The 18,905-nt window shown below is 30.0% G+C and overlaps 1 protein-coding gene across 1 annotated transcript; it reads right to left on the bottom strand.

The window, feature by feature from the left end:
• Positions 1-867: 867 nt before the first annotated feature.
• LOC123296988 (CAD protein) lies at positions 868-17,245 on the bottom strand. Its single transcript, XM_044878729.1, has 11 exons — positions 17,093-17,245; positions 16,037-16,175; positions 15,274-15,550; positions 14,878-15,215; positions 12,020-14,819; positions 11,540-11,890; positions 11,368-11,472; positions 3,939-4,181; positions 2,018-3,865; positions 1,411-1,794; positions 868-1,172 (listed from the first exon to the last, which is right to left on the bottom strand). The coding sequence occupies exons 1-11, from the start codon at positions 17,202-17,204 to the stop codon at positions 975-977; spliced, it is 6,795 nt and encodes a 2,264-aa protein (XP_044734664.1). The 5' UTR covers positions 17,205-17,245; the 3' UTR covers positions 868-974.
• Between the last annotated feature and the right edge of the window lie 1,660 nt (positions 17,246-18,905).

Here is an 18,905-nt window from a genome sequence, read left to right as displayed (position 1 = left end):
ATAATTTGAGTTATTAAAAACGTAAATTGTATATTGTAAATTTAATTGTTAGAATATTAAAATATGTAAATACACGGAACGATTACAAATTCTAAACTCATTTTTAAGATAACAATATTGTGATATTGTCAGGGCTGTTAATTAAAAAAAATTATATTTGTACTTTTTTTTTGCATTTGAAATATTATACTTTCTCCATATCTCCATATTATTTTAAAGCTTTGGTTTAATCTCAAATTACTCTGTTGCAAATTAATAAAAGAACATTGAAATTTCAAATTTGTAATTAAATTAAAATTGAGTTCGTGAATTAGTAGCTTAATTAATAAATAGTTTTGAAATAATTTTCTGAAAATAATTTTATATAGAAATTGAATTTTTTGAATTCAATTTACATCACATTGACTAAATTTAATTTGAATTTTACGAACTCTTTTGAATAATTAATTGTATAATTTATATTTTAAAAAAATTGTATTAGTTATAAGAGAGAAAATATTTTTATATTAAAAATATTTACAAAATAAAAGTCTCATAATTTATTTTTTTTTTACTTATTTTACGGATTCCGTTGCTCTTTTAGAATTATAAAACACATATTAAATCTACTGTATAGGATTTACCATTAAAGACTCCCCTCGCGCCCGGTCCCATTGCTTTTTACCTGGAGCCTTACCCTTGATAACAGTCCTAAATTGTTTATCTTTTAATAAACCCATTCAATGCTATTTTCCTCAATTAACATATGATAGTATATTTTTCTAATATCGGATCTTTGACTATTTTATTTCTATAGAAGAATAATAGAGAACTGAAACTAGAAGCATAAATTTTTTATTTTAAATTCTAAAAATATAAATGGTTGCTATTAAAAACAAATTGAAATTCTATAATAAAAATTTAAAATAAATGCAAATTTAAATATTTCATATAATATTTGATTTGATAATATCAATAAATGGAATGTAAAAAGTTTAACATTTTCCAAGCACCATCGCTAATAAAGCCATTCGAACATACATTCCACATTCAGCTTGACGGAAATATGCCGCACGTGGATCTGTATCAAATTCAGCACTAATTTCAAACACTCTTGGTAACGGATGCATTACAACCATTTTTCTTTTCGCACGTGTCATTAATTGAGGTGTAACAATAAAGTGACCACAAGCCTTTAAAAAAAATTGTTTATTAATTCAACGGTACAAAGTTAAATAGAGACTTTTACGAAGGACTATTTTCATTAAGTTATAGCTGGACATTTGAGTAATAAATACTTTCAAAGACACATACATATTAAGCATTTCCCCTTCAAGTATTCTCTCTACTCAGATTTTCCTCAAAACAATGGTTAAATTCTGAATTTGGATTAAGAACATCAGTAGCAAAAAAAAACTTCAATCAACCTACCTTATCATATTCTTCTTGAGTATTAAAACGTTCACGTTGGATTCTAGTCATATAGAGAACATCTGAATCAGGTAATACTTGTTCCAGACTATTATATTCCTGTTGTTGAATTCCTTTCGATGCTACATACTTCATAATGTGATGAGGCATACCCAGACCAGCAGGACTAACGTAATTCAATTGTACATTATATAAAGTTAATAAGCGTGCCAACGAATGTACTGTTCGGCCGTTCTTTAAATCACCAACTAATGTTATCGTTAAACCATTAACAGTACCAATTTCTTCTCGAATGGTAAAAATATCTAGTAGAGCTTGCGTAGGATGTTCGCCTACACCATCACCAGCATTAATTAAAGGTTTACGACAATGCTGCGCAGCTTTCTGAAAAATAAATTGAATTATGTTTACAAAATAGACGTTGATTTATTTTGACACACTCATAAAAAAAAATGACACACTCATAAAAATGAGTAATATGTTTCCTTTTACAACTGTTATTAATGACGCGGACTCCAATTTAACAGAAAAAGAAAAAACAAAACTTGAACCCGAATGGTACCGGGTTATCGTCATTTTTTTGTGGAATATTATATTTATTACTTACCCCTACAGCACCAGGCTGTGGATGCCTTAAAACAACTACATCTGCATATCCAGCCATAACTGATATTGAATCCTCCAGTGTTTCACCTTTCTTCGTTGATGAACTTGATTCATTCATATCAATAACTCGACCACCAAGACGTTGCATTGCCGCTGAAAAACTGCAACTGGTACGTGTACTAACTTCATAAAATACAGAAGCCATTATTTTGCCTTTTAGAATATGATCTAATGGGCGATCTTTTGTTACATAATTCCGAAATGATTCCGCCAAATTAAATATATCATTCAATTGCTCTTTTGAAAACATATCTACACTTAAAATATGTTTTCCGGTCAGATCAAAATTAGCTGTATGATGGACAATCGGTTCAATTGCTAATTTTGGATTGCTTTCACTTTTGTATCGAAGTAAATTTGCGAAAGGAATAGGTGAAGTACTACGATATCCACCACTTCGCATAAAATCTCTAGAATCAACATTAAATTCTCTAGAGAAGTGAACAGCAGACTTTGGTCTTTCCGAAAGTAGATTTGAAAATATTTCATTTGTTTGTCTATCAGGCTGCTCTTCAAATATCTTTTCAGAAAATGTATGAAAATCTAATGCTGAAGAAGGACGACTATCTGGTAAATTTCCAGCAGATAACCGGAGATCATCTTCTCCAATACTTTTATGTCTAACTCTTTTTTCTGGTGTAGTATATATTTTTTTATTTGACCATTTACGTACATCTTGTCCGTATCCCGGTGGAACTAATATTTGACCATCGACATAGGCAATTTCACCTCTTAAAACTACGCGTTGTACAGCCCCACGAATTTTTTTCCCAGCAAATGGAGTCCATCTTGATTTACTAAATGGCATAGCTTCTGGAATAATCCATTCTTCATCCATATCCACTTCAACATAAGTGTTCGGTTGCTCAGGTAAATTAAATATTTTCCTAGGGTTTCTGTGAAATTTATCGATAAGATCCTCTAGTGTTAACTTCCCTTCATGAACTGCATTTAGTAATAATGGAAGTATAGTTTCAACGCCTGGAAAACCAGGTGGAGCTTTTTCTCCAGATTTTTCTTCAACTGTATGCGGAGCATGATCTGTTGAAAAACAATCTATGATATCAAGATTAGCCCATAATGCTTCTACGTCTTCTGGAGTTCCCAAAACTGGCCTCACACTAGATTGTTTTATACCAATTTTTTCAATGTCATCAGTTGATAAGAATAAATGATGTGGACACACTTCGCAAGTTACTTTCAATCCTTTTTCTTTTGCGGCTTTAATAATTTGAATCTCTTCTTTACGAGCAACGTGACAAACGTGTATAGGACGATTATGAAATGTGGCTAAAAGTAAAGCAGCTGCTGTTGTTTGACTTTCAGCATGAACACATAGAGGTGCCCATTTTGGCCAGTTAGTAAAATGTTTTAGCCAAATGCCTAAGTCATCTAATTTCAGAGTGGTATACGTTTCATTTAAATACATTTTCAAACCAGCTGCATGCTGTGCTAATTCGGGTATGGTATTAAAATTTGTGGATGATGCTCCAACAAAAATTGCATAATCACATCGAGCTCCTGCATGAGCCCGTTTTTGAACTAAATCAAAACTTTCATGATCGACAATAGCTGGATTAGTATTTGGCATTGCACATATAAGTGTAACACCTCCAGATAAAGCAGCCGCTGTACAAGAAGCATAATCTTCTTTATGTTCAGCACCAGGTTCGCGGACATGAACATGCACATCAATAAATCCAGGCAGTTTTATGACTTCGCGCGAAGTAACACAGTCTGTGTGAGTTTTCATTGGTGGTGATTTTGCAAATCCTATCTTCCTTATAGCCTTTTAAAAATATTTAGAGTTAGTTAGAAATTAATAATACTTTAAAATAAAAGGTATAATTAAAATTGATTACCTCAACTAAAAGTTTTGTACATTTTACGTCAGTAATTAAAGGTATAGAATAATCAATAGCTAATCGTCGTGTTCGATAGCCATGAGTCATAAATGTTGAAACACGTCGTGCTCCGCCATTTCGCATAGGTAAATTAATAACCATATCAAATTTTTTATTCGATAAAAACTCGGCTAGATGCTTTAATTCACCTTGGCTAGCACTATCATCGATTTTTTCGAATGTCCATTGCACCGATTCAACCTGAAATAAAAAATTGTTCAAATAAATATTGAACGAAAAAACTTCATAGTTTTTTCGTTGGTTTGGATCAAATATTTCTCTGATAACTGTTTATGGAAGTTATAAATTATTAACATTATTCAACAAAGAGCTTCAGCAGCAAGTTTTTTTATGATTTCATGCATTAGAGAGAAGTAACTAGTTTAAAATTTTTTCTATAAAAAGTGAATAAAATGTACTCAATTTCTTTTAAAGAAAAAAAAGATTTTTTTTAGAAATATTAAGGTCAGTCAGAGAGTCGTAAAAGACTCTTTATTCTAGAAGATACAGTAGTTTCAAATCAAAAGTATCAATTTCGCTTTGACAATTAAAAACTCGATCAAAAAGCGATCGTATAACAACGCTGAATAACGCTTTACCTTGAAAAAATAACAAGTTTAGCATAGCTTCTTCCTACACTTTTTAAGATCGTAAAAATAAATGCAAAATTTTTTCCCATCCATTCCATACTCGCAACAAAGCGGTAGGTGATGATAATGATTTTTGAGCTAAATTTTCATAAATTTGAATGTACACACATTCGATTAAGCTGTATGGGATCATTTTTCGCAGATATTTCGCATATTCTGTGCAGGTGAGTAAATAAAAACATTCACTTATTAATATAAAATTTTGTGAACAGTTCCATTATTTAATATTATGTCGTATTTTATGAAAATTTTAATCTTACTTGATAATCTTTTAATTTTATGAAAATTATTGTTAAAAAATTAGTAAAATAAATTATTGTTTTAAATATCATATTATATTTTTTAGTAATTCTTTAAAAAAATTAATTCTATATAACTCGATGATAATATCTATTAAAGACTTTAATTAACTTAATTTTATCTCTGTGAAATTTGAAGAAACGGAAATATTTTTACATTTTTTAAATTGTGTACTTGAATTGGAATTTAAAGCAAAATATGTATTCCCAAATCTGAACACGAAAACGACAGTTCTTCCACAGAAAAAGACTGTGTTTTACCCTGCGTTTTTATGTTCAGATTATGAATGCCAAATTTTCTTATGTTGGGATAATTATTTTTGGAGTTATATGCGCACGAAAATTGCATAAATTTGCTACATTTACCAAGACAATCGTAGCTCTATCGATTTAAGTTTTATAAAAATTGACCCAAATTCTATTTTCCAAATAAAACAGTGAAAATATTTTGTTCTTCATTAATGAAATCAATTATAAAACTTTTGCGGTTTTAAAACGGTTTTATTTTTGAGATTAAAATTCACATTTTAGAATTTGGTAAAATTTTATCTATGTTACATCCATGTGCAAGTATGGATGTAACATAGACTTAATTACTATTATGTACATACGAAATATTCGAGGTACAAATCCAGAAAATAGTAAAACCTTAACACTTTCCTCCATATAGTTAAGTACCTTCATCAGGAAATTTTTATCGGAAGTTTGTGCACTGGGGCTCGTGGCTTATATGGGACCAAGTTGGGCAGCAATTGCTAATTTTGGCATGGATATTTAGAAATTATGTCGCTTCTCATTATAAAAAATTCATTGTGTATTAGTTCCAGCAGAATTAAGATAGCAATGAACTGTGTTTTCTCCTTTTTTTCTTCCGACCTTTGCGTTGAAACTTCCGAGAGATCAAAAAGTTCCATCACTGCTTAGGTTTAAGATGTCAATTAACTTAGAAGGGATAGCTAATTGATTATTAGTATAAACAAAATGCATTATAGTTTTGTAGCTGCCAGACTTAAAAACCTGGCGAATCATTTGTAATTTTCTTGTATCAATTCAACGAGTGTTATTTATGAAGACTTACAACAAGTTTCAAAAATTGTACACATATGTATATGGAGGTTGTTTAAGTGTTCCACACCTGATTTTGTTTTAAAAATTCTTAAGAATAAGGTTTAAATGAGTCGATAATAGCCACGTAAATACCCTAATACTTAGTAATATAAAATAATTCTAACGAACATCATAAAGGACAAGTGTTTGAGTACACACTACACTTGATTATAAAAATTGATTAAAACAGATAAAAAATTAGATATCACTAATACTATCCTATCAATAAAATACATACTTAAAACGAAAATACCATTTTTATTAAATCATACAGTGCAAAACTTTCATTTAGAATGACTAGTTTGACCTAGTGAAACAAAACCTTTTTGGGATATACAACAGTGAAATAAAATGGGGATTTTTGGTTCGAAAAATAAATTTAAAAAAACACCTGAGATGCCACAAAATTTACCACCGATTATACCATCTAATACGCAAAAAACAGAAGATAATAATTTAGCAAAAATGCGACGACAATTATACCATGATGCACCAACATTTATTTTGAATAATTTATTGTTATCGATACAATTTTTTAATAATTATGAAAAGTAAGTATGATTGATTGTTGATTTTAAATGTATGTTTATTGTTTGTACGTATTTACATATGTTTGTGTTTCTCTTTCTTCGTCTCATTCTGTTGCCTAAAAGGTTTGATGGTTTTTAATAAATAAGATATCATTCGATTCTCCTTGAATTCGAAAGTGACTTCACATATTTAATAATAATAATAAAGGGGGGTTTAACCTCCGTTTTTATGACAACCGCCTTATCACAGGGTCCTTTCTTTAATTTTTGCAGAGATATAGCCGATTTAAGAATGAGCAACATATCAAGCAAAGAAAATAAAATTAATACTGATCTAAGTAAAGAACAAAAACATTGCTTAATGCCAGACACTTTACATGAATTAATTGACACAAACGTCTGTTTTCAACCCAAACATGGTGCTGCGAAATATTATACCGAAACATTGCATAGACAACGAATATTAGTAGCATATGATAATATTGAGGTACGTAATCCAAGTGAAACTGCAGAATATAGTAGTGCATTAGATGGGCCGATCTATAAATGTGTTATTGAAGGTACTGAATTAAGAGGATACGTGCAGTTAAAATTGAAAGAGATTGAAGTAAAACGTAAAATGAGTAATCCAAATAATCCTGAAAAAATAATAGAAAAGAAAGAGATAATTAAAATTGATGACAATTCTGACGAAATCGTAAATGAAGAGAATAATTTTGATGACGTAGATGGAAATGAGAGTAACTTAAATGATGACGTTTTTGTAGATTCCCCGATCCCATTACCAAATGAAAAACAACCTTTAATAAGGCAATTAAGTCTTTCAAAACAACAAATGATAATACAAAACATACCTGAAGAATCAGACTATGGATATAGCACAATAACCAACCATTATACAGCAAAACCATTAAAACAAGTTAAGATTGATACCACGGATAGTGGAAAAACATCATCCTCACTTACTAATATCATCCGATTGCCAAGTAACTGTATAACCTCAGTTCAAGTAAAAGTGTATCGTGATAAAATTGAAGAAGAAGAAGAAAAACGAAAACTTCGTGAAAAATATCCAGATAAAAATGAATTTCGTCGTCAAATGATGTTACGTCAAAAGCATAAACTTTACAACAAGATTGTTTATTTAAATTCAATAGCTTTTCATGATTATTTTGGTGATACGTTTCCTCAATACATTGGAAAAAAATTAGGATTTACCCAAAAACATATCCAATTCGCAGTGATGCAAAGTGCAATAATTTACATAGATGTGATTGATAAAGAAACTAAACATGTTACTAATTATGAAGTGATACCAACAGTAACAAGTTCGTGGCCAGATGAAGCTTTCGAATGGAGTTTACGCACTCGTCCAGTAATTCAAGATGCAAAAACACAAACAGCATATTGTTGGCCAACACCAGGAATGATAAGTCGAGTGAAATCATTCCCTAGCTATATTTATCCAATTGGATTTTATCCCAAGCGGGGTGAAAATATTAATCGAGACTTACAGTGGCGATTACAATTTCCAGTGGCTGAACGATTTTTAGAATCACATTTACATCATGCACAAGTTCGATGTTATTTGATAACACTAACTTATTTTAAGAGTTTCATTGAATCCAAAGATAATAAATTAGGTTTGACTGCTGATCATATAAGAACACACTTATTTTGGGAATGCGAACGAGATTATGTACGATGGCCTGAGAACCGTTTGGGTGAAAAAATGATAGTATTTTTAAGAAATTTACAAAGGCATTTAGCCTATCGTGAATTGCCGGATTACTTTATTCCAACACGAAATTTGTTTGAAAATATTCCGGAAAATCGATTAATGATTGCACATCGAAAAATACTTGATATCTTAGAAAATCCAGTGATGTATACATTAAGAGCGTTGCGAAATTTAAAATATAGGAAGGATTCTTTTTACCCAATGTTAGACTACAAGAGATTATATACAATTTTAACATCGAGTAATAATAATATTCTCCAGATGATTAACCCAATATTAGCAATGACAAATACAGAGTTAGATGAATCAAGCTCATCGGGGGATGAACTTGACCCTGAACAAAGATGGTTCAGAGATGCCTATCGTGAACGAATGGAGGAGAAAGAAATTGAAAAGAAAAAAAAAGAACGTAAACGTCGTATTTCTAGCGATTCAATTAATACAGAGGTACGTTATTCAACATGATATTTTCATTTTAACATTTTTGACACAAATACTAGACATTCTAAAAAAATTAAATTCAGGTATAGGTGAAAAATTTACATTGCTAGAGCGGCATGGTCAAAGCCAGTCTAGAACGGCAAAACATCTAAATTAGTCTCTAAGCGTGGACAATATCATTATCATTTGAATTTGACAGACAATAATTTCCTCAGATTCAGATTCTGCACGTCAAAAATCTTACGGAAATTAAACTCTTGTTAATGTTAATGCTCTGGCTTGAAAAACCTGCCTCATGTAGTCTGGACATAAGGAAATATATTTTGTTTGTCAAATTTTAATTTGTTCATTTACTATTTACAATAACTTATGGAAATAATACTACAAAAGGTCGGTGAAAATATTTATACTCGTTTCTATTATTGATTCGAAGGAATTTTAACGTCACATCAATATCTATAAAACGTTCTTAATTCACGTTTGTGACAATCATGTTGCACGTTACAAATATCGGTTCCCAATACAAGTTTGTAAATGGCCTAAAATAGGTCCTTAATTAATTAATTAAACTACATTTCGTATTAATAACAATTTTCTTCATAGACTCAACCAGTACGTGTAATGGATACGATGCAACAAATGTTCGTTTTGAAACTATTTGTTGAACACTTTATTGAAATGGCAAGAAAAAGTAATGAATTCAATAATCCGCACCAAGGACTTATGTATTTACAACAAGCAAAAAATTTAAATACATTACTAAATGAAATGCCATCGGGACAAGAAGATAGCATTGAATATTTTTCGCACATTTCTAAAGTTGAAGAATTATTAAAAATAACTCTTGCTCAAGAGGAAAATGTACCGAAGTTACCGTCTAGAAAAGGTCAATCACAAAGTTATCGAAATATAAAAAATACAGGTATTATTAATGAACCAAAAGCATCAACGACCAGTTCCAATTATGTTAATGTGGATGAAATACTTGAAAAATCAAAATTAACAGAAATTGAAAATTACGAAAAATTGAAACAAAAACATCATTTCAATACACGAGAAGAAGAGCAAATAAAAGATACAGCGGTTGAAAGTCAAACTGAAATAGGAAAACATAATAAAATTGATATCGATCAAAATAGAAAAATATCAGAAGAAAAGTCATTTGAAAATGTATTAATAGTACAAGTTGATGTACATTCTTCAAATAAAAAACAAGTTACTTCAAATGAGAATAATTCAGATACTTTAAAATTTGATGATAATGAAGAATCTGGTAAAAATAAAAAGGATGTTTCAAAAATGAATATCGCAGAAAAAACTAAAAGCGTGCACGATGAAATTATTTTAAATGATGACTATATAACGCGTTTAAATTCTGGGAGTAAAAATAGTGTTAATGAAATCGAAAATAATTCAAATCAGAATAATTTAGGAATCTCTGACTTAAATAAGGAACCAAATAAAACAAATAGTACTAAAAGTTCAATATCATTATCAAAAAATCCCACGGTAAATGAAATTAATAAAAACCAAGAAGAAATAGCTGTAAGCGATGACTATTTAGCTCGTCTAAATTATAACAAGCGTACAGAAGTTTATCAAGATATTGAAAATAATTCGAGGCGGAAACTTCCTCGAAAAAATGTTGCACCAAAAGACGAACATCCAAATTCAAGTATTAACGAAAAGTTCAATGAAATTAATCAAAAAATTGATGAGAATAATAAAAAACATTTTGAAATTCTTAACGAATCAAACAACAGTTCAATATTATCCTCAAAAACCGATACTTTAAGTAAAATAAAAAGAATCCAAGAAGAAATTACCTTAAACGATGACTACTTAGCTGTTCTAAATTCCAACAAACGAAAGGAAGAAGATAATCAAGATATTGTTATAGAAAATAAATCAGAAAAAGACATCCTTCAAAAAGCCCCTACGAAAAATGACGTCTATTTAACTCATCTAAATTCAAAAAGTAATGAAAACTTGAATGAAATTCAGCAAAATATTAATATTGAGACTGATCAGAAAAATCAAAACAAGACATTAATTCCACAAAACACCAGGCAAGAAGTTATTACTCTACAAGATGAATATTCAAGTCGATTAAATTATGGCAATACGAAATGTTTAAACGAAAGTAGCCCAGATGATGATGTTATTATTGCAAACAAATTGGATTCAAGAATTACATTACGATCTAATAGTGGGCAAACAAGATCAAACGTAAATTCAATTATTCTCCGCGAAGATTCTGAAGAATTTGAATGTACTGAATTGTAAATGTAGTAACTAAGTGTTGGAGTGTATTTAATAACTGTGATTATTTATATTATTGTGTTAATCCGAAAAAATTTAAACTCTATTGCAGAACTTCTAAAAATTATTTCAATAGTACCTAATTCCCGCAATTTTTTTTTTAATAGTTCACTGTAAGTGCCTTAATCTAGGGGCCTTTTTGGACAACATTTTATGTACAGTAGAGTTGCCTATCTATTTATGTAATAAATTATAATCTGTGATATATAGTATTTTTTTACTTTAATTTTTTTTACATACTACCCTCGAACAAAAAAGGATCATCATTTTTAAAAATAAATAGGACTGAAAACTTACATCAACTCCATGTTCGTTGTAGAAGTCAGCCGTTCCCATACTAGCATATAATTTGAATCCCATATGCCTAAGAGATCTCATACTTGGTAATAATTCCATTTTATGCTAAAAAAATAAAGCATGTTTACAATAATCCAATTCTGCCAAGGTTTTAAAATAAAAATTAATTTACTTTAAAACTACCAATTGATAATAAAATAGATTTTTTTGGAATATTGAATCCAGTGCTCATAATTGCTTTCAAATACGCCTCATAACGATCTTCACCAAAGCAAGCAACTTCACCTGTGGATGCCATTTCTACACCTAACATGAAATCTGCTCCAGATAAACGAGAAAATGAAAACTGAGGTACTTTAACGCCAACTTTTCCACAACCATGAAGAACGTCAACGGGTTCAACTGGAACTCCGACAATAACTCGTGTTGCCATTGCCACAAAATCATGATTCAATGTTTTTGACACAAATGGGAATGACCGAGATACTCGAACGTTACATTCGATTACTTTCAGATCATTGTCCTACAAAATAAAATAATTTTTAACTATTTAATATTACAAATTTGACATTCTGTCAATTAAAATTTTTTTTTTCAATTTATTAATCAAAATGAAATAAAATCATTTTTAGAATCTATAAATTTAGAGTACCTTTGCTATTAACTGCATATTAAACGGTCCTGTTACTTCCAGTGACGCAGCTATCGCTTTACAGATAGCTCTTATTTTAGCCAAAGTTTCTTTATTAATATCTTGTGGTGGGGTTACTAAAGTTGCATCTCCAGAATGTACTCCAGCATTTTCTACATGCTCTGATACAGCCATACATAATATGGTTCCATCACAAGCAACTGCATCTACATCAATTTCTTTCGCTTCCAATAAAAATTTAGAAATAACAACTGGATGTTCTTTGCTAACATCACTAGCTGCATTCAAATACGTTTCCAAATCTTGATTGGAATGAGCAACATTCATTGCGGCACCACTTAAAACATACGAAGGTCTAACTAAACATGGATATCCAACTTCTTCACAAAATTTGATTGCCGATTCTAAATTAGTTAACTCTTTCCATCTTGGTTGCATAATACCAATACGATCTAACATACGAGAAAATTTAAATCTATTTTCAGCACCATCAACAGATTCAGGTGATGATCCTAAAATCCTTGCTTGTTGTCGATGTAAATCCATGGCTATATTATTCGGTAATTGACCACCCATTGATAATATTACACCTTCAGGATTTTCTAAATTATAAATATCCATAACTACTTCAAATGATATTTCTTCGAAATATAAACGATCACACATATCGTAATCTGTGCTCACAGTTTCAGGATTATAATTAACCATTATAGTTTTCTTGTTGAGATTTCTTAATTCTCTTAAACACCCGACAGCACACCAATCAAATTCAACCGAACTACCAATACGATAAACTCCAGAACCAATAACCATTGTATATCCCCCAGGGTATTCTATGTCATGAGTTGATGCATTGTAGGTTAAATATAAGTAATTTGTAGTAGCTGGCCATTCTGCAGCAACAGTATCAATTTGTTTTGTAAATGGTAATATTCCAGATTCTGCTCTTTGTTTTCGTATACTAAGTTCCGTGCTTTTCACAATACTGGCTATTTGTTTATCAGAAAAACCATAACGTTTTGCTTGTAATAATATTTCTCTGGAAACAGATTGTTGATCTAATTTTCCTAATAATTGATGTAAATCAATAATATTTTTCATTTTTTGTAAAAACCAACAATCAATTTTCGTTAATTCATGCAAATAATCAACAGAATAATTTGCATCTAAAGCAGCAGCAAGTACAAACATTCGTTTATCCGTTGGTTCTTTTAGATCTTCTTCATTAATTTTTTGTAAACGTGGATCAAAACCCATTACATTTTCGTCAACCATTCTCAATGCTTTTTGAAATGCTTCTTCGAATTTTCTACCAATTGCCATAGCTTCTCCAACACTTTTCATTGAACTACCTATTTTTGTACTGACACGGGCAAATTTACTGAGATCCCAGCGAGGAATTTTTACCACACAATAATCCAAACTAGGTTCAAAACAAGCTGTGGTCTCACCAGTAACTGAATTTTTTATATCAACTAGTGAAATTCCTAGTGCCAATTTGGCAGCCACGTAAGCTAGTGGATAACCAGTTGCTTTGCTTGCCAAAGCAGAACTTCTTGATAAACGTGCATTTACTTCAATAATATAATACTCTTCTGAATGTGGGTTTAAAGCGTATTGAATATTACATTCACCAACTACTCCGAAATGACGGATAACGTTTATGGCAGTAGTTCTTAACATATTATATTCACGATTGGATAAAGTTTGACTAGGAGCAACAACAATCGATTCCCCAGTATGTATTCCTAACGGATCTACATTTTCCATATTACACACAGTTATGCAATTGTCAAATGCATCCCTAACTACTTCGTATTCAACTTCTTTCCATCCTTTGAGTGATTTATCTATAATTAACTGATTAGAATGTGCTAAAGCCTGTACTGCTAAAGATTTCAATTGTTCTTTATTATTTGCAAATCCTGATCCTAAACCACCCAATGAAAAAGCAGCTCTAGCCATTACAGGGTATTCAATAACATTAGCAGCTTCTAAAGCTTCTTCAACAGAATAAACCGCAGCACTTGGTGCGACTTTCTCACCAATTTCATTGACTTTTTCTGCAAACATTTTACGGTCTTCTGTTTCTATAATTGATTGAATAGGAGTTCCTAATATTTTGCAACCATACTTTTTAAATACTCCTGCTTTTTCTAATTCAACACCACAGTTTAAAGCAGTTTGTCCACCGAATGTAAGTAAAACCCCACCAGGTCTTTCAGATCGAATAACTTGTTCGACATACTCTGGAACTAAGGGTAAAAAGTATACTTTATCAGCTAAACCTTTCGATGTTTGAACAGTGGCTATGTTCGGATTTATTAAAACTGTTTGTATATTCTCTTCCTTCAAAGCTTTGATAGCCTGTGAGCCAGAGTAATCAAATTCACCGGCTTGGCCGATTGATAGTCCACCAGATCCGATGATGAGTATTTTTTTTGGATTATCATATGTTGAAATTTCTTTTGGTTTATAAGTTAAACAATTTTTTAAGTAACTTTTAAGACTAAAATCTTTCTTCTCAATACTCATTTTTATAGTTTCAAGGAATACGTCAAACAAACATTCTAAATCTGTAGGACCTGCTGTATGTTCAGGATGGAACTGGACACTAAAATAGGGTTTAGATTTGTGAATAATTCCTTCATTAGTTTTGTCATTAGCATTTGTAAATAAAGATTCCCAATCTGATGGTAATGTTTTAGTGTCAACAGCAAATCCGTGATTTTGTGAAGTCATATAACATCGGTTCGTTCCATGGTGGATACAAGGTTGATTATGTCCACGATTTCCATACCTAAACTTGAAATGTCAATGTTTACTTAAAAAAATGCATAAAATTCTTGGTTACGAACCTCATTTTGGTAGTATTAAATCCAGCAGCAACAGATAAAAGTTGATGTCCTAAACAAATTCCAAATATTGGGATAATAACTTTTTTCTTATCCATTTCAGATAATAGTATTTTTAAATTTTCGACTGTTTCTTTGCACATTTTTGGATCTCCGGGTCCGTTACTGATAAAAATTCCATCGTAATCAAAGAAATTGAACCCTTTAGCGTATGATGTATTCCACGGTACTACTTCAAGGCGAACATTTCGTTGAAGAAAACATCGAATTTGATTAAATTTCATTCCACAGTCAATTGCACAAATTTTAGGAAAACCATTAGGATTATAAATTTTTGGTTCCTGCGAAAAAAAAATTATATTATTTTCAAATTTTATAAATATAAACTCTAATAATTACCTTTATGGATACTGATGCAACCAAATTATTCGAATTGGGATCTTTGAAATTTCCTAAGTCTGCATCTGTTGGTATACCTTGAATAATTCGGCCAAGAATTGTTCCCTTTTCACGAATTTTTTTCGTTAATGCACGTGTGTCAATTCCAGATATTCCGGGAACACCTTCGTTTTTCATCCATTGATCTAACGTTTGCGAATGTCTCCAATGGCTTGGGACTTCACATAATTCATCAACAACCAATCCGGCTGCCCATATTCGATTAGATTCAAACCAGCTAAAATTTTAAGGTATATATTATATATTCACGTATGAAATTATTGGTATACCTTCAACCAAAAGTCTAAACTGGTCCGATAATTATCATTCCCGTTTATTTCAACAAATAAGGATTTTACAAAATATAATATAAAAGAAAAACTAAAAGTAAAAAACTAAATTTTTTGGACAAACAAAATTTTTAAACACACAAAAAAAAGTCTCCAATAAAAAAGTTCGATTCAATCGTCTTGAAAATGAATCGAGGATTAATTGGAATTTCCAATCTATTTCGATTAAAACTCATTCAAATTTTTAAATTAGAGTGAGTGAAATTGAACTGGAAAAATTATGTTTATTTCCTATTCCCTATTCTAAGGGGTCGGAAAGGTACATCATTTATCAACTTCATTCCAGCCTTTTATTATTTAAGGATTAAATAGCATTTTGAAGGAATCTCGCCAATTTGATACGTACAGAGAGAAATTCAAATTTTACTACTTACTAAGGTAAACCATGTTCATCTTTTTGTTCATTTGGAATTCCATAATTGCCGATTAGTGGATAAGTTAAAATTAATAGCTGGGAATGATATGAAGGATCCGTTAGTGATTCGGGGTATCCGACCATTCCCGTTTGAAATACTAGAAACAGATAAATGAAATTGCTTATTAAGATGTGCTCACTTCGTATCTGCGAAAGATTTGAAGTGAGTGGTGAGTGCTATATCAGATCTTACAGCATAGTGAAAAATTTTACCCACCTGTAATCCTGGGTTTCACATCCTTTTAATTTTGTTAAGAAATTAAGTTCAAGGATCCTAATTTGAAGATGAAATTTGCTTGGAATATAAACAAAACGCTATCAAATAGTTTTATTTGATTTTTTTTATTCAGGGGTTATCATTAGGGTTATTAGTATCCCGGCTTCGAACTTTAGCAACACAACTCTTAACTAATTTCATCTTCTCAAAATAATAATTTTGAGGAAAACCGAGTACCTAATAGAACTCGTCAAAATGTTCATTTGAAGTGGAAAAATACTATTTTCATGAATAAAAATGCATTTGAAATTTTATAAAAGATTACAATTTTTATTTCTAGATAATAAATTATTAACGAGATTATATTAAAATTGCAAAATAAGCAAAATTTTCCAATACTATAAATGCACAATTTAGAACTTTCATATCCTCATTTTGAAACTTATTTTGTACGATAGCGACGGGATAAGTAATTTATTTAGTAAGGAATTGAAATATTTCGACATCTGATACAAGTAAACATGAATTTGGGTAAGATTAAGTAAATATTTCGGTAATTTGAATATTTGGTAAGTTTAAATGTCATTATAATTCTAAATACATAAATTTTTATAAAGTAAATGCGTATTAAAAATTGTTATTTTTATTTATTCATCAGTTTCAAAAAATAACACCTGTTGTACAAGTTTAAAAAACATGAAGTCAATAATCATTTTTCTACCACGTGTTGATTGTATTCCAATACAATTGTTTAAATAAATGTTTTTATAACCTAAAAATAATCGAATAAAAACCTACCGACTTCACCATCGGAATTAACAGCGGCTCCAAATGATTTTCCTTGTAAAATTGTTCCATCTTCTAATATTAAACTACACACACTTCGCTTTTCATGCAAAGTTAAACACATTTCAATAATTTCCGTTTATAAAAAAATTTTATTCGGCTCTTCTTTAAAGTATGATTATTTTAATTAACTAAACAAGTAGAAATCACGGAAATTTTATTGGTTTATTTAACTCACATTAAAAGTTCAACAGGTTGTTTTGAAAAAATTAACGAATAAATTTTGCACTTTTTGCAATTTAATATGTTGGTACACCTTCAATAATAATAATATAACAGGTAAAAAAAGATAATTTTTAAATTTAACTTTGCAATTCTTTTGAGTATCACAAACTTTTGTAAATGCTTTTGTAATCAAGATACAAGATCACAGAATTTATTACGTTCAAAATTAAATAAACTAAGGGTCAAAAGGTTTTAACTGAACAATATACTCGTGTTATTTCTATTAGAGAAACTATTTCAGCTTAATAATAATTTATTATTTATTGAGATATTTTCAAGGTTGCTTATTGATATTTTATATATTGTAAACAACTATAATAAACGAAATTAAGGTTGCTTAGAAGAAATTTTTGGTATATATCATCTCTTTAGATCTCATTCTTTGTTTTCAAATCTGCAGGCGTCAATGATGTTTGTCAGGAATTACTGGTTCGAATTGAAAAATTATTTTAGTTTTAGATGGCCTATTTGTTGAGGAAGGCTATAGGCTATATAATATCATGCGCTAGCAGTTACCTGACCTCTTCGCTGTCAGGCTATAATTTATAAAGATACTAGCAATTACCCGCCGCTTTGCTGGACGATTTCGTAAACTACTGAATGTATTTTAATGAAACTTTAACTACTACGTTCTGCGTTCAAATCCTTTTTTTGGATTATGATTATTATTTGACACATTTATCTTTGATTCCATTACATTAAAAAAGGATAATCATATTTATTTATAATTTTTTATTATTAGAATGTGGGTGTTGTGTGGAGCGATTGAGTCGGTAGAGCATTTGCTAGAGTAGTGTCTGAGCACTGCTGGCGAGCTAAACATTAAATCTGCTATCGATATCCTCAACACCCACGATATTTCCATAATAAAGCATATTGTCATACATTTAAAATGTATTTTACATAAACGAAAACAGATGTCGTTTCGGACAATCGTTTCGGACAATTATTTCCATTGTTACTTTTTATTTTTTTGTTTCGAACTTTTTTTGTTTTATCATATTTTGTATATAAGTAGTGTTATTATTGTTTTTTAAATAAAAAAATAAAAATAATAATAATAATATCATAGAATTTCTTAACAAAATACATAAAAAATAATTAGGTATATAAAACTTTGATAAATGTGAATTCATAAATATTAAACTTTTTAAATATGTCTATAGGTAAAATCATAGCAAAACTGTACTAACGGTTGTGTACAAACGTGACATTAAAGTTTGAATTATGTAAGATTATATTATATTATTTGCTGGTTTTTAACTTCATAATTTACTGATTTTAGGTGCTTAAACAATGATAATAATAATATCATAGAATTTCTTAACAAAATTTATAAAAAATATTTAGGTATATAAAACTTTGATTAATGTGAATTCATAAATATTAAACTTTTTAAAATTGTTTATAGGCAAAATCATAGCAAAACTGTACTAACGGTTGTGTACAAACGTGACATTAAAGTTTGAAGTATGTAAGATTATATTATATTTTTTGCTGGTTTTTAACTTTATAATTTACTGATTTTAGCTGCTTAAAC

The sequence above is a fragment of the Chrysoperla carnea genome, chromosome 3, assembly GCF_905475395.1.
Source record: "Chrysoperla carnea chromosome 3, inChrCarn1.1, whole genome shotgun sequence".
Lineage (NCBI taxonomy): Eukaryota > Metazoa > Arthropoda > Insecta > Neuroptera > Chrysopidae > Chrysoperla > Chrysoperla carnea.
This window is presented reverse-complemented; position numbering and strand designations above follow the sequence as displayed.

Bases quoted from the DNA above. Each gene is read 5' to 3' on its own strand.
- LOC123296988 (XM_044878729.1), bottom strand. From the start codon at position 17,204: ATGTGTTTAACTTTGCATGAAAAGCGAAGTGTGTGTAGTTTAATATTA. The intron at 16,176-17,092 runs GTAGGTTTTTAT...ATCTGTTTCTAG, and splicing joins TAATTCCGATGGTGAAGTCG to TATTTCAAACGGGAATGGTC. The intron at 15,551-16,036 runs GTAAGTAGTAAA...TTAAAATTTTAG, and splicing joins GATGAACATGGTTTACCTTA to CTGGTTTGAATCTAATCGAA.